Source organism: Panthera pardus, unplaced genomic scaffold, assembly GCF_024362965.1.
Source record: "Panthera pardus isolate Hobbes unplaced genomic scaffold, ASM2436296v1 HiC_scaffold_24, whole genome shotgun sequence".
NCBI classification, from domain to species: Eukaryota; Metazoa; Chordata; class Mammalia; order Carnivora; family Felidae; genus Panthera; species Panthera pardus.
This window is the reverse complement of record NW_026526810.1, coordinates 85,809,827-85,837,817: the sequence shown is the minus strand read 5'-3', so window position 1 is coordinate 85,837,817 and position 27,991 is coordinate 85,809,827. Positions and strand designations below refer to the sequence as shown.

At 35.0% G+C, this 27,991-nt stretch overlaps 2 protein-coding genes across 9 annotated transcripts in view; one reads left to right on the top strand and one right to left on the bottom strand.

The window, feature by feature from the left end:
* MIS18BP1 (MIS18 binding protein 1) overlaps window positions 1–3,018 on the top strand; it is a 57,691-nt gene extending 54,673 nt beyond the window's left edge. For 5 of the 6 annotated variants that reach the window (XM_019451917.2, XM_019451911.2, XM_019451912.2 and 2 more), the window contains 3 exons: window positions 63–150; window positions 1,848–1,902; window positions 2,085–3,018. In XM_019451917.2, the coding sequence (XP_019307462.2) occupies window positions 63–150; window positions 1,848–1,902; window positions 2,085–2,188 (247 nt within the window). In that variant the 3' untranslated portion in view covers window positions 2,189–3,018. Of the gene's footprint in view, window positions 1–62; window positions 151–1,847; window positions 1,903–2,084 lie in introns of those variants that run through there. The other variant, XM_019451916.2, reaches the window with a different exon arrangement.
* FANCM (FA complementation group M) overlaps window positions 530–27,991 on the bottom strand; it is a 70,455-nt gene continuing 42,993 nt past the window's right edge. The window contains exons 14-24 of one of the 3 annotated variants that reach the window (XM_019451908.2): window positions 24,940–26,845; window positions 20,634–20,725; window positions 20,451–20,519; window positions 18,671–18,799; window positions 17,566–17,722; window positions 14,310–14,416; window positions 12,984–13,550; window positions 8,450–8,825; window positions 6,261–6,552; window positions 5,538–5,690; window positions 530–638 (exon numbers count right to left, since the gene is read on the bottom strand). In XM_019451908.2, the coding sequence (XP_019307453.2) occupies window positions 5,552–5,690; window positions 6,261–6,552; window positions 8,450–8,825; window positions 12,984–13,550; window positions 14,310–14,416; window positions 17,566–17,722; window positions 18,671–18,799; window positions 20,451–20,519; window positions 20,634–20,725; window positions 24,940–26,845 (3,834 nt within the window). In that variant the 3' untranslated portion in view covers window positions 530–638; window positions 5,538–5,551. Of the gene's footprint in view, window positions 639–5,377; window positions 5,691–6,260; window positions 6,553–8,449; window positions 8,826–12,983; window positions 13,551–14,309; window positions 14,417–17,565; window positions 17,723–18,670; window positions 18,800–20,450; window positions 20,520–20,633; window positions 20,726–24,939; window positions 26,846–27,991 lie in introns of those variants that run through there. The other 2 variants (XM_019451909.2, XM_019451907.2) reach the window with 2 other exon arrangements.

Here is a 27,991-nt window from a genome sequence, read left to right as displayed (position 1 = left end):
TGCTGTTCAACCTGTGAATAGAAATATGATAATGTTGACAAAACTATTTTGTATTCAAACAGGGATGACTGTGATAAATATGTTTTTCGTATGCAAAAAGAACATAAAAGTAAAGGTGGCATTGTCTGGGGCAATATCAAGAAAAAAACAGTAAGTATTCATTTATTCACCACATCTGTTGATATATTGATAGATGGCAAATTGTGGAGTTTTAAGTTATGTAAGTCCTTGCTCTCAAAGTAGTTAATCTTAGAGAAATACAATTTATGGAGGTAAAAATGTTGAAGACCACCTTTTCTCCTGATTGTATATTCCTTCTGATCAGGTTATGGCAATTTCTTCCTCCCTCGCCCATGTTGAAATACTGTTACTGTAGCATGCATGCAGTATAATTCTTCTCAGAGTTTCTAAACTAAACATTGGCATTACATAATCACATCCAATCTTTATGGGTTTCATTTGTCCATAGGAAATGGTAGACACTTCTGGGCAGTTTGGTTTAAAATCATCCTGGAAACTAAATTCTTCAAAAGAAATCTCTAAAATTGAAGGTGTAGACAGATTCCATGTTTCTTAGATTCTCTTTTTCCAGTCTCACATTCCTTATGAGAATGAAATTTTGGTTTGTTGCAGAGGACCTGGAATCAACATAGTAAGAAAGACTTGTTTGGCTTCTAGTTCCTATTTTGCCAGTGTGAAGTTAGGCTGCTTTGACAGTTTTTTCACAAGCTTTAATGTGCATAGAAGTCCCTTATGGATCTTGTTAAACACCAGATTCTGATCCAGCAGATTTGAGATTTCTGCATTTCTCACCAAATCCAGGTGTCTGTGTTGCTGATCCATGGACCATACTGAGTGGTAGCAAGATCCTAATCCATTCAGTCTGTTCTGTCTGCATAATGATGAAAAGTTCATATGGATAGATCTATAAGGACTATTCCTATTAATAATTTTTATTTCTCTGCATTTCTGACATCATCCTAAGCACTACTGGGCCTTTGTTTTTCTTAATGGGTCATAATTTGAGTAGCCTACCAAACTATGGTATCTTTGTGATTTAGTCCTATTTTTTCATTGACTCATATTTTAGTCAATGCATGAGGATAGAAAGAGCAAAGGATTTAGTGTCAAAAAATTTTTATTTCAACATCTGACTGACCATACAGCTTTATAATAAGCTACTTGAACTTTCTAATCTCGTTTTGTTCATATATGAGTAAAATGTACCATCAGTGTGGGAATCATACTGATTTAATGTCACTGAATGATCTTGAGAGCTAAATGATATAATAGTGTTTTAACTCATTTCAAAGTACATTTACGTCACAATCTGAACACGAGTGTATCTTGAAAGTTTCAACAATATTTACTCTTAATACAGTGAATATGCCCTGTCATATTTTCTATTCTATTCCTTTTCATTTTTAAAGATAGCCAGCCATGGCCAATAGTTTAAAAGCACTGATGTAGTAAGTCTCAATCATACTCTTAAAACTTGTCTATCAACAATTTAAGTTTTGCTAGTGTCATGGAATGGAATGAGTACCTAGATTTTGGCAACTGTCAGAGGCCCATAGACTATCTTGTAACCTCTATAGCATTAGCATTAGTTTGTAATATTTTCTTATAGTTTGCCAGCAGTGGGAAATAACATTGAAGAAGTATTCTTTCTCTGGATAAATTCAACTTAAAGGAGAATTAGATGTTTCACAGATACTTATGTGATTAGGTATTGTTATAGGCATGTGTTCGAGGTACTCAGGGGATGAAGCAAGCTTATCCTGTTTATGTTTGAGGCAGAATTCACAGGAGGTACTATTTAGCTATTAACATGAACTCTCTTACAGGTTGAAACTGAGTTTTCAACTCCAACATCAAGGAAAAAAACTCTGTATAACAAAGGTAATTTATTTGTATCTTTCTTTGGTAGCTCAGTTCTATTGTAAGATAGTCTCTGTATTCACATGGTACTAAAATTAGCTGCTTGCAAGTGGGCACACCTATTCAGTTTCTCATTATTTTCAATTTCATTGAAATTACTTTTAGAAGTATATTAATCTTTTTTATTAAATTTCTCTTTACAGAATTAGGAGAACACTCTGGTATTGGAAAACTTTTCACCAATGCTATGGAGTCTTTAGATGAAGAAGAGAAAGATTATTATTTTTCAAACTCTGATTCTGCATAGTATAAATGAGAAAATATTTCCAGGATTTTTGTCAAGAAGCAGACAGTGTATTTATATCTTTTTTTGGAATACATATTATTTTCCTTATAATGTGCCTTCATATGAAATTGTGGATTCCTTCTCAAAGGTTTTAGGTGTTTGTATTCAGAGTAAAACATCCTTCTGTAGAATGCTGTTCATTGATATAGGTTACTAAAATATAAGGAAAATTGTTTTGCTTGTATACATACTTGTATATTTCTGTTTTTTGAACATTAAAATATTCTAGATAAGTCTCTCTTAAGCATCTGTTTAAGAAAATCATGTCCTAAACAGATTTTTTTAAAAAGCTCCCAAGAAAATGTTGCTACCCTTAAGGGGTAGGGGAGGGGAAATAAAAAGTAGACTGTATTGCTGGCTACAAATTCATGACAACTGTATTAGCATTTGTTACCACTTGATTTTTTCCTTAAAACTTATCTTTGGCACAGCTATGAAACCTATGTAAATTTAGTACTTTTACTAGGTAGAATCAGAGAATAAATTTTGTCACATTAAGCCTTATTTACATATGCAGACATTCATAGTTTACATTTGGCCTTAGTATTAAAAAGACTGGATTAGACGTTCACGTAATTGATCTACCATTATAAAGAGTCAAGTTAATATGCCATGTCTTAATAAAACATTATTTTCCTCCTTTCAGACAGCTCCTTTGGAAATAAACTTTAGCTTATTCTGTCATTCTGTTTTAAAATTTGACAGAATATTTCTCCCCTGGTTACAGTATATATTCACTTACCCTTTCTCTCCAGTTAGATTGTTCAAATAAATTTTGCTTTTAGAACATTTGGATTTGTATTTTGCTGGATCATTAAAATTAAACAGGCATTTTGTTATTGGTTCAGCTTGTTTCTTCAAAAAAATGCCAGAACTTTTAGTAAAACATATTTTTTTTAAGAATTTAGTCAGTTTATAAAACTATAGGATTTATAGAAACATAAGATTTTACAAGAATATTACAGTTAGACTGAGATCATAATTGTTTCTGCCACAAAGACTTTTAGATGTCTTTGTGGATGGATGGAACAAATGAGGGATTATTTCAGAGTGAAATACTGTTGTAGAACTTAAGTTGCCAGTATTTGGTATAATACCATGCTGCTTATTAATGTTAATGGATAATGTTAACGTTAACTCCTTTTAAGGAGTTAGAAGGTAGTTATACTGAGAAACAAAGGGATAATTTTGATGCAGCACAGACTTAATACAAACCAAAGAGTGTGGCCCTCCTCCCCCAAATTCCCTGTGTCCTATTGGAACTGCTTCAATGTCCTTCCTAGTCAGTTTTATTGTATCCCACCTGCCAGGTACCTGGTTAGTCCCATCAGAACATAAGTTATGCTAGGAAGGGTTGAAGTAACCTCCAAAGGACACTTGAAAGCGCGCTTAAAGATTAATCATCAGCAGGGCTGAAAGTTCAGTGCTACCAGTAAGAGTATGAAGGCTATTGCAGCTTAAATATGGATAAATCTCTGTACACAGCAAGCATAAGTAAGTGAAATCCTCTAGGTTATGTCCCTCATACCATGTTAACTTATATTTTGTCTGATGGGTGGACACAAAGAATTTGAGCACACTGTTGTCTGCATGGGAGATGCTGCAAGGTGGTCATCTGCCCAAGTCAATGTGAATTTGCTGAGGTAAGGCAGAGAACCACCAAATGTCCCCACCCACATGCACCGCTAACCCCATGTAAGAGGAACAAGAAGCAGCAAAACAACATACTGGAACAAGAAAGAAGCCCCTTTCTTCCTTCTACTGACAAAGCTTAAATCATGCTCACTGTAGGTAGAAATATTCAAAAAGTCCAGTCCATTATAGCAAAGCAAGATACTAAAGGGTAAATTTAAGCCTGAGAAATAAATCAATAGCTGCACATCAGCCAACAACTTCTAGAACTTCTTTTCTCTCTGGCTTTGACAGAATTATTGAATAGCAAAACTATGAAATCTGCTAGTCTCAGAAAAATTAAGAATTTATACTACCCCAAGGAAGCTATGTTTACAATTAGAATAACTTTTTAGTGAAAAATAATTGTATCTAGTTCCTGGGTTCTGGTTCTGGATTTCCCAGTAAACTTGAGTAAGTCACTTGTTTGTGGGCCTCACTTCAATCACCTGATAAGAAAAAAAGCAATTTGATTTAGATGAACTCTGAAGCCCCTGCCAAGTCTAAGGCAAGGAGACCTCTCCGCTGTGATGTTGGTTCACCTACCCTACAGTGTAGCAAGAAAAAATAAGACAAACAGAATAAACTCTAAATGGGGGTGTCGGTGGGGGTGGGAATCCATAGTTAAAGGCTGCATTAGCACTAGACTGACTAGAAAGAAGGGCCTCAGATGTTGCAGATATAAACGTGGAGATGTCTGTCTTAAAATATTAATAATATCACAGATACACTGTTACGGGCACAACGACGTCCCTATTCAACAGCTCATCTATACTAAATTTCCCAAATCTAAGCCAATATCCCACTTCTTTGAATATGGTATTTCAACAAAAAAAAGTGTAAGGTGAAGTTCATAATAACAGGATCTGACTGTACTTGATTGAGACACTTTTGGTAAGATGAACATACTCAGTTAAATTTCCAACTCTACTAATTACTAGAGCATTTATCTCACAATACAGCTACTGCCCTATACACACACACACACACACACACACACACATATATACACACACTGTCCTTATCCAATATATAGGTAGATTCAGGACATTGAAAATATTCTAGATATTATGATTTATATATAGGAAAAATTACGACCACTAAGTTGGTGGCAGACACCTCAACCTATTAATGCTAACAAATGGCAACCACAGTACTATAATCTTTGGAAAAATTCTAAAATATGTCTCTAACTCTATTACTTCTAAGTTTATTTATTTATTTTGAGAGAGAGAGAGCACAAGCAGGGGAGGGGCAGAGAGAAAGAATCCCAAGTAGGCTCCAATGTGGGGCTCGAACTCACAAACCGCAAGATCATGACCTGAGCCAAACCAAGAGTTGGATGCTTAACCGACTGAGCCACCCAGGCGCCCGCTTTTACTTTCTTAATAGCTCCTTCAGTAAACCTTTTTTTTTTTTTTTCAGTAAAAGAATGAGTTTCATAATCTAGTTAATGAAAATGATTACTGGAACGTCAGGTTTTCTTTTAAAATAATTTATAATCTATATAAATAAAAATGTACACCACATAAAACAGATGTGGGAATATTATTTTACATATTTTAAACTGATTATCACAGACCACAGCAATGATTATTGAAATGCATGTAGTATTGTGAGAGTTCTTTCATAACCGCACCTTGAGCAGTATCATTATGCATCAGATTGTAGTCTCCCTTGGTTAAGACCATTTGGTAACATTTGCATGTCAAATATGTAGTGAAGATATCTATAGATCTCCTCAGCCTTCTGATGAGTTACTTGTGCACATGTGGAGATTTCTTGAGGTGAGCTGAAAAATAAATTAGAACTTTTTGACTTAACACAATATTCTTACTTGCTTAAAGAACACCAAACATAAGCCTTTAAGAAAAGCATTTCTTCTAAGCATTTTACATCTAGTTAATATGTCCTTAGCATGGTTTAAAGAAAACATACTTATTCCCTATATTCAAAGTCACTTATAACAATTTCAACATCTTACCTGGGCCTTTAATTTAAAATAACCCATTTTCTAAAATTTTCCTTTTCAAGCAATAATCAAAAACTAGTAAAATCTATACTGTGATATTTTTCTACTTCTAGAACTAAACAGCCCAGAAATGTTAGAATGCAAGATCAAATACAAGCGCTGTCTAGCTCTCAGAGGACTCTAAGCTCCCCAAAGGCGGTGCCTATCTTTTCCCTCCATTAACATCCTCAACTTCATGCAGTGACTGTAACATTGGGAAGCAAAAAGTCTTTACTGAATGAGATACTCTAATACGCACTATACATGTTTAGTTTTTTAAATAAAATTTCTATGAAGTAGTTCTAAGAATCATTTTACAGTAACCGTTTAAAAATATTAAGACTCACATACCTGTTAGTCATCTTTCTCACAGAAGAAAACCAGTGACACATATTTAATGCAGTTACATAACTTACATTGGGAATACTTAGATAAAACTGAAGTGCTTCGCATTTATTTCTGTTCACCACTATTGGAACATGAATACCAACATTCTTTCTTTGTTCTACTAAAGACAGTTCCTTTAGCAAATCTGCAGTTTCTTCTTGGCAGGAACTGAAAAGAACTCGGATTCCGGCCCCAATTAAGGTAGTCAGCAAGTTGTCATAGCTCTTTGTTCTCCTAAACATCTTGGATGTGTCTCCTAAATATTTCATATTTAGGAAAATGCAAACGTGAGTAACTTACATTAAGTAGAATCATTAATACTATATATTAAAATCCCAAGATCTACGACCATTAAGCAAATTAGTGCCACATTATGCTAATGAGAAACCCTACTAGTAAAGATTTAAAGTGACTCTCAAATACCTGGGAGTTAAAATAAGAACTATCTTTATAAGTGTCTTCAGTTGGTATCAAATAGTAAGATGAGTAGGCAGAGGAGAGCTTATATTCCTAGATAATTCATTCATGAAGACCAAGACCATATTACTTATCTCTACAATTCCTCATAATGCTACAACTGATAAATAACTCAAGTATTGGCTTGATACAAAATCTTACGTATTTATTCTAAGAATAACTCAAAACCCTGCATACCCATTTTAATGTCAGCTTTAACTCTTGCCTCTTAATTTACTTCCTTACCTTTCCCATTCATTTCTTTCCATATTCTACCCTCTATCATTTTAGGGGCACTTTTCATTATGGAAAAACAAAACTTTTTACATAACTTTCTCCCCCCCCCCCCCCCCGTAACTTTTGCAATGTTACTTTTCTCTTTATTCCAAATTTATTTCCTTTATAAAGGATATGTTGGTGAAGAAGAAATTATAGAATTTTAGCACTAAGAGAACCCAAGAGATCACTGAATATAAAGCCCTCACTTGTCAAATAAAATAAAACTAAGAAAAAAACTTGGTTACTGAAAGTGTGACTTATCCAAGGCCACAGTTTACCAGTGACAGCATGGGGATAAAAAGGTACAATGCTCAATTACCAAACCAATGTTTTACATAAACTATGCTATCTTCTTTTACTATATCCTGTTATGACTGTATAATTCTTGAACTCTTCCATAGTGGCATTTGCCTATATGATTTCACATAATCCTCATAACATCGAAAGATGAATAGGACAAGTATATTATTAATCCCTCAGAGGGAGTGATTTGTCAATGCAACATCACATAGCTGTAGTGACACCAGAACTCAGTGTCTTCTGATTCCATATTCCATGACCTTTACACCATCCTTAGGGCTCCACCTATAATTAAATATGAGCCATAGAAATCCCCTAACTGAAGCTCCTATGCACCTATTTGAGCTACCAAATAAGAACTTAGTGTGTTCAACTGAACACCCCTTGTGCCTCAAATCTGCTCTTCTCTAATATTCATAATTTCAATAAAGAGCACCACTACCTAACTGCCCAGTGACCAAGAAACTGGTCAACACAAAAGAGTAATTCTTGGAATGCCTGGGTGGCCCAGTCAGTTAAGCGTCAGACTCTTGATTTCAACTCAGGTCATGATCTCATGGTTTGTGGGATTGAGGTCTGCTTCAGATTCCATGCTGGTAGCGTGGAACCTACTTGGGGTTCTCTCCCTCTCTGCACCTTCCCCATTCGTGTGTGCATGTACACACTGGAGCTCTCACGCTGTCTCAAAATAAATAAACCTAAAAAAAAAAAAAAGTAATTCTTGCCTCCTTTCACCAACTACTGCTAATCCTACCTCCTAAACCCCCTGAATCCTTGTCCCTTTTCCCACTGCTGCCTGAAAGGTGCTAATCCTTTCTGGGGCTCCTAAAAAAAGACATACTGGTTCACTTGCCTTCAGTTTCTCACCCTTCAACTCTCAAACTCATTTAAACACAATGAGTAAAAAAATACAGAAAGAAACCTATTTATGAAACAAAAACAAAAACATAAACACAATGACTAATGAAAAGCATGGCTTTGTATAAGTATGAAGTAACATTTATGAGTCAGGTATTTATATTTTAAGAGTTTTCCACATCCTGACAGTAGAAGAGTGAACTAAATAATAGCTGAGTTCCTTTATAGCCTTATAAACAAAAACATTTAAAAACACAAACCTGTTTTTTCTCTGTCCTTTTCCACAATCACACATATTCTTTCAAACATGCTCTGTAGGTACCGGATCTGGTCAATGAGTTTGTTCTTATTGATACTATTTAACATCTCAGACTGAGACCTCCTTTCTACCACCATGCGGTTACTCACAATGTAATCACAGCCATTTAGAGGACAGACCTCTACGTGAATGCCATGAACTGCTCTTAAGGAAGAAATTACTTCAGAACCAGAAGTGATTTCACAACTATCTACAAGAATACAAGTTTTTTGGCCTTCCTGTGGAAGTCTAAGAGAAGCATGTGTGCCAGACAAATGTGGTCTTGAGTTGGAACAGTATGCCATTGACGTGCTAGAATCCTCCAGGGCACTACCAACCTGCAAAGGTGGAAAATATTGGTATCAGGTTAAATATATATTAGTGCCAAAAACTTCTAACACCTGAAGTTGATTTTTTCTTACTGATAATATTATTTCCTTTTTTTTTAACTCTTTTTTTCTTCCTTCAGTATGACCGAAGTGACTATATACATGAAGGACCAAGCTACCACTTCACACCTAGTAGAATGGCTAAAATTAAAAACAAAATAAAACAGTAAAATAAACGTTGTTAGAATGTGAAAAAAACTGGAACATACATATCTGGTGGGAATGTAAAATAGTGCAGCCGCTGTGGAAAACTGGCGATTCCTCAAAAGTTAAAGAGAATTACTGTATGACCCAGAAATTCCATTCCTAGGTATATACCAAAAAGACCTCAAAACAGACTCACATACTCATTTGCCAGTGTTCATTAACTTTGGAAAATTCTCAGCCATTGACTGTTTAAATACACTTTCTATCCTTTCCTCACTTCTTAATTCCAATTACATGTATCTTAGACTATAGGATACAATCCTACAGCTCTTGGATGCTCCATTCTGTTTTTCACTCTTTGTGTTTCATACTGCGTCATTTCTACAGGCCTAGCTTTAAGTTTCTTGGTTCTTTCTGTGGCTGTATTAAGTCTATTGATGGGCTCATTAAAGATATTCTTCATCTGGGGCGCCTGGGTGGCTCAGGTGGTTGAGCGTCCAACTCTTGCTTTCAGCTCAGGTCATGATCCCAGGGATCATGGTCTAGTCAAAGGTTGAGATGAGTTTGGGTTTATTGCTATGATTACCCTAGGTACAACCAGAGGCTTCAAACTCCCATAGTGTTATTTGGATTTAGGGTGGGACAAGGTTTGTCAGATGATTTTTCCAAATGTTCTCTCAGCTTTCGATCTTCTCTGTTTCCTTGTACCTTAGAGAGGTTCTTTCCTCATACTCTTGTCTTCCTCTCAGCAGTTGACTGCTTTTATGTTACTAAGTGCTTGCTAGCCTAGTTGGAGGGAATGCTAGGTGCATGGGGTGGCATGGTGGCAGGGCAGGAGGAGAGGGTAAGTTCTATTCTACTTCAGCCTGAGCAGGACTTGTGTCCGTCAGTTCCCAAAACAGGACCTTTACAGTGATCCTGCCCTCCCTTCCCAGGGCTGGAGATAGCTAATGATCTAGGCCCAAGATGTTTTCATGCCCCTGTCTCAGGTACAGAACATTTTTTAATTCTTGCCTTCCTCCATCTGTAAAGGGTCTTCTTCACCTAGGCCCTGAGGAATAGCTATAAGGTCTGCTGGTAATCCCCAGCAGCTTAAAGCTTTTTGTTCTATAGGGGAAATACGATAGAAGGATGATGGGGTTTGTTGCCTTTCCACAATAATTGCTGGTCACTTCCCCCAAGCCGTGGCATCAGCAAGGGAGGCTTTCTCTGATTCTCAATCTTTCCTGTGAACACCCAATGAGTCTATGGAGAAGAGCCCTCAAAAGGTTATGAACTCCCCTTTTGTCTGCAATTCCCAGGGGTTCTAAACTCTCATGCTGGTTCACTGCCTTTTGCAATTTATTAAAAGGTTTAGCTCAATTCCTCTTACCAAATTATACAGAGCCCAGGGAATGTCCCAAATCAATAAGTCTCTCTTTGGGGACACTTGTCTTTCCTTAGAAATGAGACCAATTGGTTGTCCTACACCCTCAGCTCCATAATAGTTTCAGATAAAACCATGATTCTGGAAACTATCCGGCTTTTTTTGTTGTTACTAGGATGGAAGAGCGCTCTTTCCAATTTTCTATATCCTAAGCTAAAGATAGAAATCCTAATCATTCAGAAAATAATCTTTAAAATAATTCAGTATTCAATTCCAAAAAGCAAAAAATAAATGTAGTAAAGGAAAAAATGGTACTAAAGATCAAAACAAAAGTACTGGAACTACTTAGTTATTCTGAAGTAGAAAATGGCTTCCTAAACATGACACTGAAGTTCAGGAACCGTAAAGAAAAAATTGAGACTGAAAAAAAAAGTTACCTTTTCCTATGGCACAAACCACCATAAATAAACAAAAAGGCAAATGACTGACATGGAATACTGTTTGCAATATACATGACAAAATAGATGTTAACTTTTTTTTATATATCTAACAGTTTTCTACAAGATAGTCTATTTTCTGTCTTCTCAAAACTACCTCAAATTCTTCCCCTCCTAATTTCAAGTGAGAAGAATCATACTACATGGAATCATAGGGTAACAGAAGAAAATTTAAAACACATTTCTGTAAAAATATATGTGTCTTTTTTCACAGTCCCCAAAGTATTACTAGCCTGAATCCAGTTTTTAGCTAGAGCATGCCAACGTAGAAATGTAGCTAGTGCTTAGTGGTTTTCAAAGTACTGTTCATAGACAGATCTTTCTCAACTTATAATAAGATTACCTCCCAATAAACCCATCATAAGTCAAAAGATCATAAGTAGAAAATGCATTTAAAGTAACCTACCAAACATCATAGCTTAGCAAAGCCTAGCCTGCCTTAATTGTGCTCAGAACACTTATACTGGCCTATAGCTGGGCAATCATCTGATATAAAGCCTATTTTATAAGAAAGTGTTGAATATCTCAGGTAATTTCCTGAATACTGTACTGAAAGTGAAAAACAGGATGGCTGTATGGGTACATAAAAGTTCTAAGTGTATCAGCTGTTTGCCCTTGTAACCATGTGACTGGGAACTGTGGCTGCCAACATGATGGGTATCATACCGCAAGTTGCTAGCTCAGGAGAAGATCAAAATTCAATATTTGAAGTATGGTTTCTACAGAATGCATATTGCTTTCACACCATCATAATGTCAAAGAATTGTAAGTTGAACCATCATGAATCTGGGACCATATTACCTACCTTGACCCTTGGGATTACTATCTTTATACTACAGTTGAGGATACTGAGGCTCAGAGAAATGAAGTAGCCTCTATTTCCCCAATCTATTACAAGACTTAACCTAGTCAACCTTATCCTAAGTATGTCTTGAAGAAATAACTTTGTGCAAAAAAGCCTGGGGACAATTTAAAACTGTAAACTTCAATTTAAGTGCCCCTGGGTCAACACTGAAGCATGTTGCTACAGCACAATGGCCTGAAACACCCGAATACTACAGAGAAATAGAAGGTTAGGTCTGGGTCTCACTCCAAGATGACAATCAAGGAAAGGAATCAGTTATATACAGGTAAGGGATTCCTGTTACTAAACTTTTAATTAACCCCTATTTAACTACTATAACTATAAACTTATTAAACTATAAGCCCCTAGAACTATAAACTCTTAAAAACTAAAAGTGGTTTTAGGGATGGATTATTTCAGCAATAATAAGACAAGGAGAAGCAGGAAACTGGAATACTTAGCCATTCTAAAAAGAGAAATGTAAACGAAGGAAATCAGGTAGTGTCCCTAACTCTTCTCCTCAATAAAGACAGTTACATATCTGAAGCCTTCAGTGGGGAAAAGAAAAGTTAATCTGTGGGGAATTAGTTCTGAGCATGTAATTTCTGTTAATTTTATCTTGTAGGAAGACTATTTTCCTATCTCCTTTTCATAAAACTAGCAAGTTTCCTTACAGAGTTTTACTAAGAAAACTGTGATCACACTTAAAAAATTAAAACCTAAAGGCGCACCTGAGTGGCTCAGTTGGTTAAGCCTCTGACTCTTCATGTCCGCTCAGATCATGATCTCACGGTTTGTGGGTTCAAGCCTCACATAGGGCACTACACTGACAGTGGGCACTATGCTGACAGTGTGAAGCCTCCTTGGGATTCTGTCTCCCTCTCTCTGCCCCTCCCCCACCCTCTTTCTCTCAAAAATAAATAAATAAACATTAAAAAAATTAAAACCTACGCATCCTTATACAAATTATCAATATAATTTAGCGTGCTATTTTCTTGTTTGAAGAATTTCACCACTTGCTAATTTTTGTTTGACCTAGTTATTTAATACAAAACACAAAAGAAAGCAAAACAACAGGGGCTCCTGGCTGGCTCAGTCAGAAGAGCATGTGACTCTGGACCTTGGGGTTGTGAGTTCAAGCCCCACATTGGATGCAGAGATTACTTTAAACAAATAAATAAACTTAAAAAGGCAAAACGACAAAAAAAACCCTTTCGGTAAACATAAGGCTTTTTCTCTAATTTGATTCATACCTTCAAATGAATTGGAAATTTTCTACAGTCTTTCTGTGAATCAACAGTAGGGAATGGTGGTGAAGTACGTTCAATTTTATTACAGCTCCGAGGTTTGAGGTCTGAGACATCAGAAACTGCATCTTTTAAAGTGAGAGGTATCTGTCCTCTCTGCTTTGGTGACTGATTAACAGTTGGATCAGAATGGTCCTTGGACTGCAATGAAGACCCAAAAGGCACTCTATTGACACAATGGTCCTGCTGTTTGCTCTTATTAACAGTGCTTGGGTTAACCACAAGACTGGATTCTCTTTTATCATTTACATTGTTTTCTTCCTCACTCGAGTCACCGGGTAAAATAATTCTGGATAATTTTTTTTTTGAACGTGCACAATTTTGTCTCATCTCCATTTGTTTTAGCTTAACTGCACGTCTGGTTCTATAGTTTTTGCTCCCACTTGCAAGGCAATCTTCAGTTATTATGTTAAAATCAACACACACTTCTTCTTCACTTGATTTACTTTTATAAGACTCATCTTCATCAACACAAAAACTGTCTTCTAAATAGGTTTCGTCTTGCTCAGGAATCTACAGTAAAAATACAAATTAGCATATTATAAATTTCTTTCATAAAATCAGTATGTATTTAACATTCTTTTAAGTACATGAAATCTTTATGATTATTTCACTTACTTCATTAATTCAGTCACTTGTGCTCAACTACCATAATACTGACTATATGCTTTATGGAAAAAAATGGGGAGACTGGGGTTATAAAAAGAATGATTTACTCTCTAGAAATGTACAGTCTCTTGTAGGTAGCCAGAAAAATAAACAATTTATAAACAATGTGATAAGGGCTACATAACAAACACAATGGAAGTACAGAGATACGAACATTACACCAAGCTTAATACTGGCAATTTATTAACAAAGAAGACTAATGTGAAAATGTTGTCCATAAATCAAAAATAATCTATAATTTTAGAAAATAACATCTTTATAAAAAATAATTTTCAAGACAAATAAAAGAATAAAAGAAAAAATAAGAAATAAAAATGTAACTCATGATTAAATTCCATTCACTTCTTTTAAATATTCTCCTAATTGGAAACCAATTCAACAGTATATTCTAATTAGCTCAAATTAAAGATAGGGTAATTTGATCAAATTAGGACTAAAAGGGATTCTGAGAATTCATCTAGTCCACCTTTCTGAGTCAGAGCAGAAATTATCCCAAATAGCTCTGACAGTCCAGTACTAGAAACAAAATGGAGACTTCATTAACAGGAACATATCTCAACATTACCATCAGGAAATTCTCCACTGTATTTCTATAGTTCATACCTGTGAGAAAATATTTATGTTGTTATGCTTCTTACGGACCATTTTATACCGATTGTTCATCAGTGGACTACGCAAAGACTTCATGTAAATAGCTCTCATTTCAGAATCTGTGTAAAGATAGTAAGAATTTCAAGTAGCAGAATTATTTAAATGAAAACCAGTAGAGTATTTAACTTTGACCTATTCCAAATTCACATAATTCAAACCTGCAGAATTATTTTATACAAAAGATATTTAATGTATATCGAAACAAGTTTAAAAACAATTATTAAAAACTGTAAAGTTAGTTTTGCCTTCAAAATCAGACCATCTGGTTGCATGATTGTGACAATTCATTTAAGCTCTCTGCCTTAGCTCTGAAAATGAGTATTAAGGTAGTGTCTTTTCATGAAAAATAAATGTGTATGAAAATCTGAGGACTGTACTTGACTTACAGAAAGTACTAAATAAAACATAAGACATCCAGGCAAAAAAGAAAACATATGCTTAAAGACATCAAAAGACACAGCTAGGAGGTAAGGTCGTTTCATAACTTGCTGTCAAGCAAAAACTGGGAAACTCATGAGTTTCTATTTATGTGTACTTTCAGGGTTATAATCAGAGAGCAATTTTATTTTTGTCTCTCATTTTCCATTACATTTTTTGGAGTGATTAAATTAATCAACTTAGGTTATTTTCAAGGCTAACACTAATTTAATGACCGCACTGCTTGGAACAAGATGTATAATTTTTTCTTTGAATAATATTCCCCTTCCCTCCATTCCATAGCATAGCTATCAACTACTAGGTATCCTCCTGATTACCTATCCACTCCTTACTCATGCTAAATCCCTATAAACTTAGTGAGACTTTACTTCTAGTTTCTTATTTAGAAGGACTCAGGATCTAGGAGCTTTCAGAGACTTTTTTTGTTTTATAGATTATTTTTTTTAATTTTTTTTAACGTTTTATTTATTTTTGAGACAGGGAGAGACAGAGCATGAACGGGGGAGGGTCAGAGAGAGAGGGAGACACAGAATCTGAAACAGGCTCCAGGTTCTGAGCAGTAAGCACAGAGCCCGACGCGGGGCTCGAACTCACGGACAGTGAGATCGTGACCTGAGCCGAAGTCGGATGCTTAACCGACTGAGCCACCCAGGCGCCCCTAGATTTTTTTTTTTTGGTAGAATGTATATACAATAAAATGCATCCTCCTTCAGGATACAATTCTGTCTTGACAAATGCATCATATGACAAACAATAATCTATTTGCTGTCCCTGCTGTTTTTACCTTTTCCCAAATGTCATACAAATGGAAAAAAAAAAAAAAAAACTTTGAAATCCTACATATTAAAAAAAAATTTTTTTTAATGTTTATTTTTAGAGAGAGTGAGACACAGAGCATGAACAGGGAAGGGGCAGAGAGAGGAGACACAGAATCAGAAGCAGGCTCCAGGCTCCAAGCTGTCAGCACAGAGCCCAATGCGAGGCTCAAACTCACAAACCATATGATCATGACCTGAGCCGAAGTCGAACGCTTAACCAACTGAGCCACCCAGGCATCCCTGAAATCCTACATATTTTAAATGCACTATGTCTAAATGGAGTTTCAGGGATGTCTGGCTGACTCAGTCACAAGAGCATTTAACTCTTGATCTAGGGGTCGTGAGTTCAAGCCCCATACTCAGTGTAGAGATTATTAAAAAAATAACTTTTGAAAAATTAAAAAAATTAAAATGGAGTTTCAGATCTCCTTACTCCCTATCCTAAGGGCTCCACCTGTAGCCTGCCTAATATAAGACAGCAACAACTATGTCCTTCCTGTTGCCCAAACACACTGACTCCTTTTTTTCTCTCAAATCCATCAGGAAAACCTGGCAGCTCTAAGTATCCACAATCCAATCTTTCTGACCCTGGCACTGCTACCACATTGGTAAAAGACTGTATCATTCCTTAGATTACTGCAATGAACTTGTAATTGGTCTCTTCTCCCACCTTTGCTCCCCTGAAGACCATTCTCAACAGTGAAGCTAGAGTGATACTACTAAAATAAGTCAGACCATGAGTTGGACATTGCTTGTTGCCTTTGCATCAATATTCCCCGCCAGATTAATACTGCAAAACTTCAAAAGTCGCTGTTACTGAACATTAAGGGCATAATACTAAGAAACCTTATTCTGCAAGTCATATCAGTATCAAGGGCATAGTACTGAGAACTTAAGTCTCTAAAACCTTTTTTTTTTTAATTTTTAATGTTTTTTTTTTTTTTAGTTTTTGAGAGAGAGCGTGAGCAGGGGAGGGGCAGAGACAGAAGGAGACACAGAATCTGAAGCATGCTCCAGGCTCTGAGCTGTCAGCGCAGAGCCCAATACGGGTCTCAAACTTGAGAGTACAAGATCATGACCTGAGCTAAAGCTGGATGCTTAACCAACTGAGCCGCCCAGGTGCCCCTAAAACCTTTTTTTCTCTCAAGTAGAGCTTGGGAAAATTTGCTGTCTTACAACATATCAGAGAGTACAGGAGCAAAATAAATGGCAAGATTTGTGAAAGATTAGAACACAAAATCTCACCAGAATCTTTCCTATTTCTATTACAGCCAATCAGACTCATCTGTAATTAATATATATAAGATCTGCTCAAGCATTGTTTGGAGAGACTGTTTTCCAAAAGCAGATCTCTCTTACTTGGCAAATTTAATAAATTTAGGTTTGTATCTCACCTGTTTTTAACATTCAACATTGCTCAAGTCCTCATCTCCTTCTAATCTTTGATCAAATATCATCTTCTCAATGAAGCCTACCCCTAATTACCTTATTTAAAGTTATACCATGTCCATGGTTAATACTGCTAGCTCCTCCCACTCCAAATCCTCATCTTACTCTTTTTTTCATTTTTATGTAAACTGTTGTGTATACTGTTTATCTCTTTCCATTCACATGGAAGCTTCATAAGGGCAAGGATTTTTGTCCACTGATACAGCTTTTTCAAGAACTTTACACAGTACCAGCACACAGTCACTAACTACTTGTACAATGAACATATGACACTGACCCAACCAGGTCATTCTGGTAAGATCTGATCAAATTAGCAGAAGCCTATAAGCAACCGAGTCTAAAATAAAGCAAACATTACAGAATTTGAAAGTGACCAAATATTTCAGACATACCAAATTTTCTTCCTTTATAACTCAAAGATCTTTAAAAACTAAAATATTTAAACATAATCACGTTAAATCACTGAAAACTAGAAGAAAAAGAAGCATCATTATATCATTTACCATTTATATCCTGTGAGAGTTGAGTTGCATCATTTAAGAAGTCAAGTAATGAGGAATCTTGTTCATTTTCTGACTGATCATTTTCATCTGATGAAACATACTCTGCCTCTCCTTGGGAAAGTTCTGCTTCGTCATCTAAAAACTTTCTAGCTGCAAGCTGTGACAAATTAGAAAACAAGGAAACACACTTAAGAAAATAATTTACTTTCTTACATAACTGGAAATAGTTTTGTAAAATGGATTTCTTGCCAATGCTTTAAAGAAAAAGAAAACTTCAAGAAGAAATGCCAAAGTAGCACACCTATTTAAATTTTCCTCTGATAACTCTACTGTAAGTAAAATACAGTACAACTCAGCATGTCAGCTTGCTCGATGTTTCTTAATAAGCAGAGAGTTTCCCAAGTCTTCTGGCTAATTTTTGCCAGGAAAAATACTGCACCACAAAAAGGTTGATTACGAAAAGAAAAGGTGTAGGGGTGCCTGGGTGGCTCAGTCGGTTAAGCGTCTGACTTTGGCTCAGGTCGTGATCTCGTGGTTCGTGAATTCGAGTCCCGCATCAGGGTCTGTGCTGACCGCTCAGAGCCTGGAACCTGCTTCAGATTCTGTGTCTCCCTCTCTCTGCCCCTCCCCTGCCCTCACCCTTGCCCTCTCTTCTCTCCCTCTCATAAACATAAAAGGAAAAAAAAAAAGGTGCTGAGGATTCTTTTCCAAGGATTTGAGTATCGCATAGACATAAGAAAAATGATGTACTGACTGTAAAAACAAATAATCTAAAACTCAGATTTCTGTCTCTGTATTTTTTCAGTTTGAATCTTAAATTTTCACTAAAGTTTCTTCATTCAGTCATTCAAAATAACAAAGCACTGAAAGATAATTTCAAAACATAAAAAGAAACTAAACTATCACACCTTGAGATTTTAATTCCAGTAAAACAAGTAAAATTAGAGTGAAAATATTTTTAATTTTTGGATTTTTTCCTATAAAGAAATTTTAACAAGAAATCTACTAATGTAAAACCTAATTTTTATTATTAATACATATGATATATGGGTGTGTATATATATATTTAAATACATATATATATATGAAAATGAAAAAAGTTTACCTTAAGGTGACTCTGTTTCTTTTGGACTTTGATGCCTCTGTTTGCATTCCTGTTATGACCCCTGAAGTCTTCTAACTGTGGATGTTGTTTGTGAAAATTGTCACTCTCATCACTAGATGAAAATTCTAACTGTAATAATTCAAAAAATATCTTGCATAAGAAAATATAATTGAATTGTATTTTAATGTATTTCTCACAGGTTTTTGCTTTTATTTTCTTTTTCTTTTTAAATAGTTGACCTAACATTTTTTGTTAGAAAAATAAAATACTCTCACAACTCAAAGCCATGTTAAAAATACATAATACTTAAGAATTTAAAAGTTAAGTGATGCTAAGTACTAAAACACTAAATTAGGTACTACTATAGTCTTCATTCAATTTAGTATACATAAAATGCATATGATGAATACTTATAGTTTTCATTTATCTCCTCTAGAAGATCCTAAAGGGCTGTACAAAAATTAATGAAGACTATAAATACAACTCTCAGAATCAGTCATCAACGTACAGCCCTTTCCAACCAAGAAATGACTAAAACCATGACAAATTTTGACAATGAGGCCTATCACTATATCTCTTCAGAACAACATAAAACCAATCAAAACAATCAAAAGTTTACCAAAATAATTTCAAGTAACAGGAAAAACTTTACTTTAAAATGGATTGATCACCAGCATTGTCAATATTTTAATTCATTTATGATGAGGCAGTCAGACATTCCAGTTAAGGTAGCAAGCTAAAGCAATTTTTCTAGTGAAGTGTTATAGGAGTATATACAAAATAAACATGAGCTGATAACATTTTTAATAATTTTGCAGTTTCTCCTAAATTGCATTAGAGAATTAAAATACACAATATTACCTAATCTCAACTTTTAGTTATCAAATAGTTATCAGTTATCAGTTATCAGTTATAAACTGATAACAAATGAACATCATTAGCCTTCAGACTTGCCCTCTACCTAAACTGCAGATTCAGTCCTGCCAGACAATGCCTGCCAGACACTGTCACATCACTATTCCACAAAATCCTCAAACTCAAACATGCTCAACACTGAATTTATCATCTTTTTGCCTTCTCTAAATTTGTGAAACATATTCCAAACAGCCCTAGCCAAAAACCAGGGACTCATCTTGAACTCCTTTCTTTCCTTCTTTCAAACCCATTCAGTAAGCAAATGAAAGAATAAGGCCTTCCAAAACTGACCCAAATTTTTCTGCAATTTTACTTCCTGGCACTCTTTGTCTTTACAATCCAGTAATAAAGAGATGCTATTTTCCTGCTTTGCATCATTCATTAAGCTGCTAGCTTTCTTGGCAAGCCTTTCCATTGGCTTACTACCATATATGCTCTAAGGTATTTATATCTTCAAGAAACATTCCAGAACTCCTAAGGACTAAGCTAAAGGCTTATAATTTTTTATCACTTATTAAAGAATTATATTGAAATTATCTGTTTACTTATCTGTCTCTCCTGTTAAGACTGTAGGTGACTTTAGACAATTCCAGGATATCATACTTATAGTAGTACCCTGAGCATCTTACACAGTAGATAGAGAGCAGATATTTAGTGAACTGAAGTGTACTGACTAAAGTAAGAATAGTTTTTAAAGAAGTATAAATTTGAAACAGAAATTCCAATCACATAGGAATTACTATTCTTGTGTTAACCATATACCTATTAGATCAAATACACCTACATTCACCTACACAAATATTTTTCTTGTAATATTTACTCTAAAATAATTTGAACTACTATGCATTATCTATTATCTACTTACTCTGTTTAGAGGAACTCTGCGCTTTTTCACAGCATGAAGTGGGGAAGCAACTTCCCCATTTTTCTCATCCTGGATAAAGTAGATAAATAGATAAAAAGTTTTAAAAAAAGACTTAAGTGGGGGTGGGGCAGATAGGGAGGAAAAAGCCTTTATATAATCACATTGTTGTCATTACTGACTCACCTGTGGGGATTCTAAAACATTTCCTTTTGTTTTTTTACTTTTTCTTCGGAAAATCTCATCATCTTCACTTTCACTGCTTGTTAATTGTTCATCTAAAATTTATTAAAAAATGAATCTGGTCAATAGATTTAAGTTCATTCACAACTATTTTATTGATTGGGTACATTATTTAATGTTAGTTTTTTGGTTTTTTTTTAATGTTTATTTTGAGAGACAGCATGCAAGCAGGGGAGGGACAGAGAGAGAGGGAGAGAGAATCCCAAGTAGGTTCCATGCAATGCAGCAAAGACCCCGATGTGGGGTTTGATCTTATGAACTATGAGATCATGACCTAAGCTGAAATCAAGAGTCAGACACTTAATTGACTAAGCCAGCCAGGTGCCCCTGATGGATGCATTATTTAAAAAGAGTTTTTCAGAAGTTTGGCCAAAAAAATCAGCAGGAGACAGAAAAATAAAACAGAGCCAGTGAGGAAATTAAGAGGATAACTTTTGCTAATAACCACATATTTAACTAAAATAACATTTGTATAAATACGTTTATATTGCCCATAGTTGGTAGTTAAATATAATGCTAGAAAAAGTTTTAATGAAAATCTGACATAAAGATAGGAAAAATGATCTCACCCATTAAGAGACTTAATATTAAAGTGTTAAAAGCAAATACTGGAAGCTCAAAGGTAACATAAACTTGGTAAAAATATAAATGTTAGAGTATATCCAAAACTATGCAAAAGAGTTAATTTTTAAAAATTAAACATATTTCCAGACCTTAAATAAGTTTTCATCTTAAATGAAACATTCATAAATCATGTCCTTGATGCCAATGAGAATAACATAATAAAAGATTTACATCTCAATAGATGCAGAAAAAACATTTGACAAAATACAGCATCGTTTCTTGATAAAAACCCTCAAGAAAGCCAGAATAGAAGGAACATACCTCAAGATCATAAAGGCCATATACCAAAGAAAAACCCACAGCTAATATCATCCTCAATGGAGAAAAGCTGAGAGCTTTCCCCCTAAGATAAGGAACATGACAAGGGTGTCCACTCTCACCTCTGTTATTCAACACAGTGTTGGAAGTCCTAGCCTCAGCAATCAGACAACACAAAGAAATAAAAGGCATCCAAACCGGCAAGGAGGAAGTCAAACTTTCACTCTTCACAGATGACATGATACTGGAAAACCCCAAAGACTATACCAAAAAACTACTAGAACTGATCCATGAGTTCAGCAAAGTCACAGGATATAAAATCAATGTACAGAAATTGGGTGCATTTCTAAACACTAATAATAAAGCAGCAGAGAGAGAAATCAAGGAACCAATCCCATTTACAGATGCACCAATAAACATATAATACCTAGGAATAAACCTAACCAAAGAGGTGAAAAATCTATACTGAAAACTATTAGAAAACTTATGAAAGAAATTCAAGAAGACATAAAAAAAAAAATGGAAAAACAATCCATGTCCATAGATTGGAATAACAAATATTGTTAAAATGTCAATACTACCCAAAGCAATCTACACATTCAATGCAATCACCTGTCTAAAGAACACCAGCATTCTATACAGAGCTAGAACAAACAATCCCGAAATTTGTTTTTTGTGTTTTTTTTTAATTTTTTTTTTTTCAACTTTTTTATTTATTTTTGGGACAGAGAGAGACAGAGCATGAACAGGGGAGGGGCAGAGAGAGAGGGAGACACAGAATCGGAAACAGGCTCCAGGCTCCGAGCCATCAGCCCAGAGCCTGACGCGGGGCTCGAACTCACGGACCGCGAGATCGTGACCTGGCTGAAGTCGGACGCTTAACTGACTGCGCCACCCAGGCGCCCCAACAATCCCGAAATTTGTATGGAACCAGAAAAGACCCCAAATGCCCAAAGCAATCCTGAAAAAGAAAATCAAAGCTGGAACCATCACAATTCTGGATTTCAAGCTGTATTACAAAACTGTAATCATCAAGCCAGTATGGTCCTGGCACAAAAACAGACACTCAGATCAATGGAACAGAATAGAGAACCCAGAAATGGACTCACAAACGTATGGCCATCTGATCTTTGTCACAGTAGGAAAGAATATTCAAGGGAAAAAGTTTCTTCAGCAAATGGCTGTTGGGAAAACTGGACAGTGATATGCAGCAGAATGAACCTGGAGCACTTTCTTACACCATACACAAAAATAAACTAAAAATGGATGAAAGACCTAAACATAAGACAGGAAGCCATCAAAATCCTAGAGAAAGCAGGCAAAAACCTCTTTGACCTCGGCCACAGCAACTTCTTACTTGACATGTCTCTGGAGGCAAGGGAAATAAAAGCAAAAATGAACTACTGGGACTTCATCAAGATAAAAATCTTCTGCAAAGAGAAGGAAACAATCAGCAAAACTAAAAGGCAACTGACAGAATGGGAGAATATATTTGCAAATGACATATCAAATAAAGGGTTAGTATCCAAAATCTATTAAGAACTTACCAAACTCAACACCCAAAAGACAAATAATCCAGTGAAGAAATGGGCAAAAGACATGAATAGACACTTTTCCAAAGAAGACATCCAGATGGCTAACAGACACACGAAAAGATGCTCAACATCACTCATTATCATGGAAATACAAATCAAAACCATAAGGAGATACCACCTCACGCTTGTCAGAATGGCTAAAATTAACAACTCAGACAGCAACAGATGTTGGCGAGGATGAGGAGAAAGAAGAACCCTTTTGCATTGCTGGTGGGAATGCAAACTGGTGCAGTCACTCTGGAAAATAGTATGGAGGTTCCTCAAAAAATTAAAACTAAAACTACCCTAAGACTCAGCAATTACATTACTAGGTATTTATCCAAAGGATACAGCAGTGTTGATTTGAAGGGGCACATGCACCCCAATGTTTACAGCAGCACAATGGACAATAGCCAAAGTCTGGCAAGAGCCCAAATGTCCATTGACTGATGAATGGATAATGATGTGGTGTGTGTACATGTATGTATGTATATATATAATATATACATATATACACAATGGAATATTATTCAGTGATCAAAAAGAATGAAATCTTTCATTTGCAATAATGTGGATGGAATGAGAGTGTATTATGCTAAGCAAAATAAGTCAGTGAAAGACAAATATCATATGATTTCACTCATGTGAAATTTAAGAAACAAAACAGATGAACATAGGGAAGGGAAGCAAAAATTAGATAAAAACAGAGAGGGAGACAAACCATAGGAGACTCTTAAATACACAGAACAAACTAAAGATTGCTGGTGGGGTGTTGAGTGGGGGGGGGGGGGGATGGGCTAAATGGACGATGGGCATTAAGGAGGACACTTGCTGGGATGAGCACCCAGTGTTATATATAAGTGGATGAATCACTAAATTCTACTCCTGAAATCATAATAATGATTTGTATGAAAATAAGGAAAAGAAGAAAGAAAGAAAGAAAGAAAGAAAGAAAGAAAGAAAGAAAGAAAGAAAGAAAGAAAGAAAATAAACATGGAAAGTAAAAAAAATTTTCAGAGCAAACTCATTTTACCCTACAGCCTGCTACAATAATCTATACATAAGCTAGAATTGAGTTCTATCACAGTACTTAAATACTACTAAGTCATTTTAGTACCAAACATCTATCACTATATTTTCTAGTGTTCTACAAGTGTTTAGAATTAGATCACAGAAAGCCAGAGATTTCTCTGGAACTTCTGTGGTCTTATCTCAGTCCTCCAAATACAGTCTTGTTTCTCAACTTTTTTCAACTAGTTTGCTATATGAATCATCTACTTTATACTGTTCCCTCCAAATCTTACACTTCCTTTTCCCTTTGTTTTCATTTTATAACCAAATTCCCTATTATTTTCAACATATTCAAATTGTAAATATTCCTGAAGAGTCAAAATGAAAATCTACATTAAGAAATCTACATTACCAATCTAACCCAGTCCACAATTCTGTCATCTTCTGAACCTCCTAAATATCCACTATCTTATTATTTATTTGGTAGTTATTTCCACAATTTACTATGATCTTTTCAAATGTATATGTCACACAATTGTTTGGGTTTTCCAGCCAAGGGGCAGGAGCCAAAGGGCAGGAATACCTTTCCCATGACATGCATGCCATAAATATATGCAGATAAAATACATCTTTTATTAGTAAGCATCAACTTAAGAAATACATATACATCAGTGATCTCATTCAATACACCAAATATTGAAAAATTACATTTTGAAAAATTACAGAAGCTTATGTAAATTATTCTAGCAAGATTTATGTGCTTTATTAAGATGGAATCTTACCTTCAGCAAGATGACGGGATTGACGAAGACTGATTTGCTCCCTGCTTTTAGCCTTTTCTACAAAAAGTCCTGAATCATCAAAAGTTGAATTCAATATTTCTTTGAAACTTTGTAGATCTACTTTTCCCTTATTAGAATCTGGTGTCCTAGGCTTTTCCTTTCTCTTAGAAAATGAGTTCAATGTGTTTGATTCAGAAAGTGGTGTACTCACAACTTTTTCTCCTACTGGCAAAGAAAATTGAGAATAACCAGGAGACATAAATTCTTTATTTTTTGCTGCACTCAGTGGAAATTGTGCAAAATTTGGACTCCACTTATCTTCACTTGATGGGATAGTAATGGTTCTACTCGTAGAACTAGCAACATGATTTCGTGGTATTACTGCTTGATTTGAAGCATAATTTGCATCACTTATCTCCTTAATATCTAAACACCTTTCAGATAGATCTAAAAACTTATTATTTATATCTGATGCATGTTCTAATATTTCATCATCAGAATCTGGACTACAAAATCCTAAATCAAAAGTAACAGAGAATAAATCCTTAGAGCAGTCAAAAACATATTCATCACTCTTCAGGTTTTCCTCATGCACACCTCTCAAATCTTGATGAGATTTCCAACTATTAGTATCACAGATAATTTGATCTTGGGGTTCAGAATCATTGTCTAACAAAAGGTCATCAGAAATTAAGAACTGAGAGACAGGTGCCATTTCACTTACAGCAGGTTTGTCTGGCACACAAGAAAATTTATATTTATTGTTTGAGGGAGAAAGGCTCACATCATTAAACTCTGTATTAACATCTTTGAATAGTGGTAAACTCTCATCCTGATCAGTGAGCAGTATTGGGAGGCCATTGCTATCCCTATAATTTTTCTTTTCAACTAAATACTTTGGAGGGCCTATGTTTATTTGAATATGACTGCTGGATACTAAATTTTCATTTATATTATCTTTATGTACTTCATCAACATAGTCATTGAAGCTTGGGTCATCAGAAATTTTATCATTAGTTGCACTATAAAAGCAACTTTTTTCAAAAGAATGATTAATAGATTTAAGCGAATTCAATTCTAAATCCTGTTGAGAATTTACAGGTGAATATGACATCATACGGGTAGATTTATCATTCTGTAAATACTCAGTGCAGGGTAGGAAAGGCAAATTATCAAGTTCAGAACCCTTAGCAATTTCATATTCCAAATTTGAGAGTCCAATGAGAGGTGGAGGAGAATGAGACAAAAATCTCTCTACATTAACTAGTACCTCTTCCGTTAATGAATGACAATTATAAAATCTGTCATCTATTCTAGTTATACAAAGTTCTTCCTCAAATGGAAGAAATAAGCTAGATGAAACATATTTCTCATCAATGAAACTGTTATAACCAGAATCTAAAAAATTTCCTACAAATGAACTAGATTTATTTATGAATTGACCTTCCATCAATCCACGTGGCTGATGAACAACATTTTCACTGACAGCACATACGGCAGCAGCAACTTCATCTATATCTGAGGCCCTTTTATCATTTAGTACGTCTACCTGAAAAATATTTTCAACAGTAGCACCGCCATCAGTATCTAAAGAATCCATAACAACATCATTATTTTCTTTTTTAGGCTGATCTTTTTTCAATTCTTTAGAAGATTTTTTCTTTAAAGAAGCAATTTTAATAGGTTTGATTTGAGTTTGTTTAAAAATTTCAGCACATTCTTCATCAGATTCTGCCACTGAGAATGAACTGTCTTGACTTATATTCCTTGAAAATGATGATTTCTTGTTACTAGTAAAGGTGCCATTGGCAAGAGGATTGTATCCATTCTTGGAAGCACGAAATGTTGAACTAACATCTTCCATTTGTAAATAAGATATAATTTCTGATTCATAGCTGCATTTTCCCTAGGAAATCGGAAAATGAAAAAGTCACAAGAAAACAAAAGAGCCAATATTAAACGAGTTTACTTTATGTTATTTTCCAAACAGTATTACATTATTCAAATAATTTTCTCTTATAACTTAAAAATTATTCTAATAAATCAAACAAAATTATAAATGACACTACTGTATAATTATAAATTATATTTAATCAGTCAATATTTTTGCATCCTCAAAATTTAATACATGGAAGACCCACAATAACTGTTTGCAGAAAGAACAAACTTAATAAACACATAAGATTATAAACACTAAGTTTTTCACTTCTAACATTTAGTTGAGCAACTATTCTAATTTCCTAAAAAAACCGATATTTAAGTAATTAATGTATATAAATGCAAACCACATATATGTATGTTATATTTACTCTCTTGATAAAGGTAAACTAAGAACAGCTTTTAGAGCATCTGAAATAGATGTACCGGTACATCTATTAGGCTGTAGGCTGGAATATACTATTTTTAACAAATTTCCCAATCAAGAACTCTTAGAGTGAATTTGTCTTACTTATCTCTAAATCTAAAACAATAGTCCCCCTCCCCCCCCTCCCCCCCCCCATTTCTGACCCACACTTCCCTCTTCCTCCTGAGTGGCTACTTTAGTCAGGATTCCTCTACTATTCAGGGACTGAGCAATTAACTAATTTTTTTGTATAATAAGTACACTAAGTATTCATTTGAGAATGTTTGTCTCCCTGCTGGTGTCTATGCTTCCCACAGACAGAGTATTTCATTTAGCCAAATGATGTATAACTGGGCCTAGGATAGAGGTGGACACATATAAGTGCAGATTTTATGGGATCCACAAATAATTACTTTCTATATGTATTCATGAACACTAGCTAATAATACAAATAGCAGCTACAATCTATTGAGTCTGCCAGTTACTATTCTAAGTGCTTTACACACATTAACTCATTTAATCCTCACAACCCTATGAAGAAAGTATTATCGTTATCCCCATTTTACAGATGAAACTGAGGTCCAGAGAGGTTAAGTAATTTATAGATACATGATTAGTAAGATGTAGAGTTAGAATTCTAACCCAGACATTTTGGATTTCATACTTATAGTAGGTTCATCATTCTGATTCTCTCAAGGAAGAAAATCA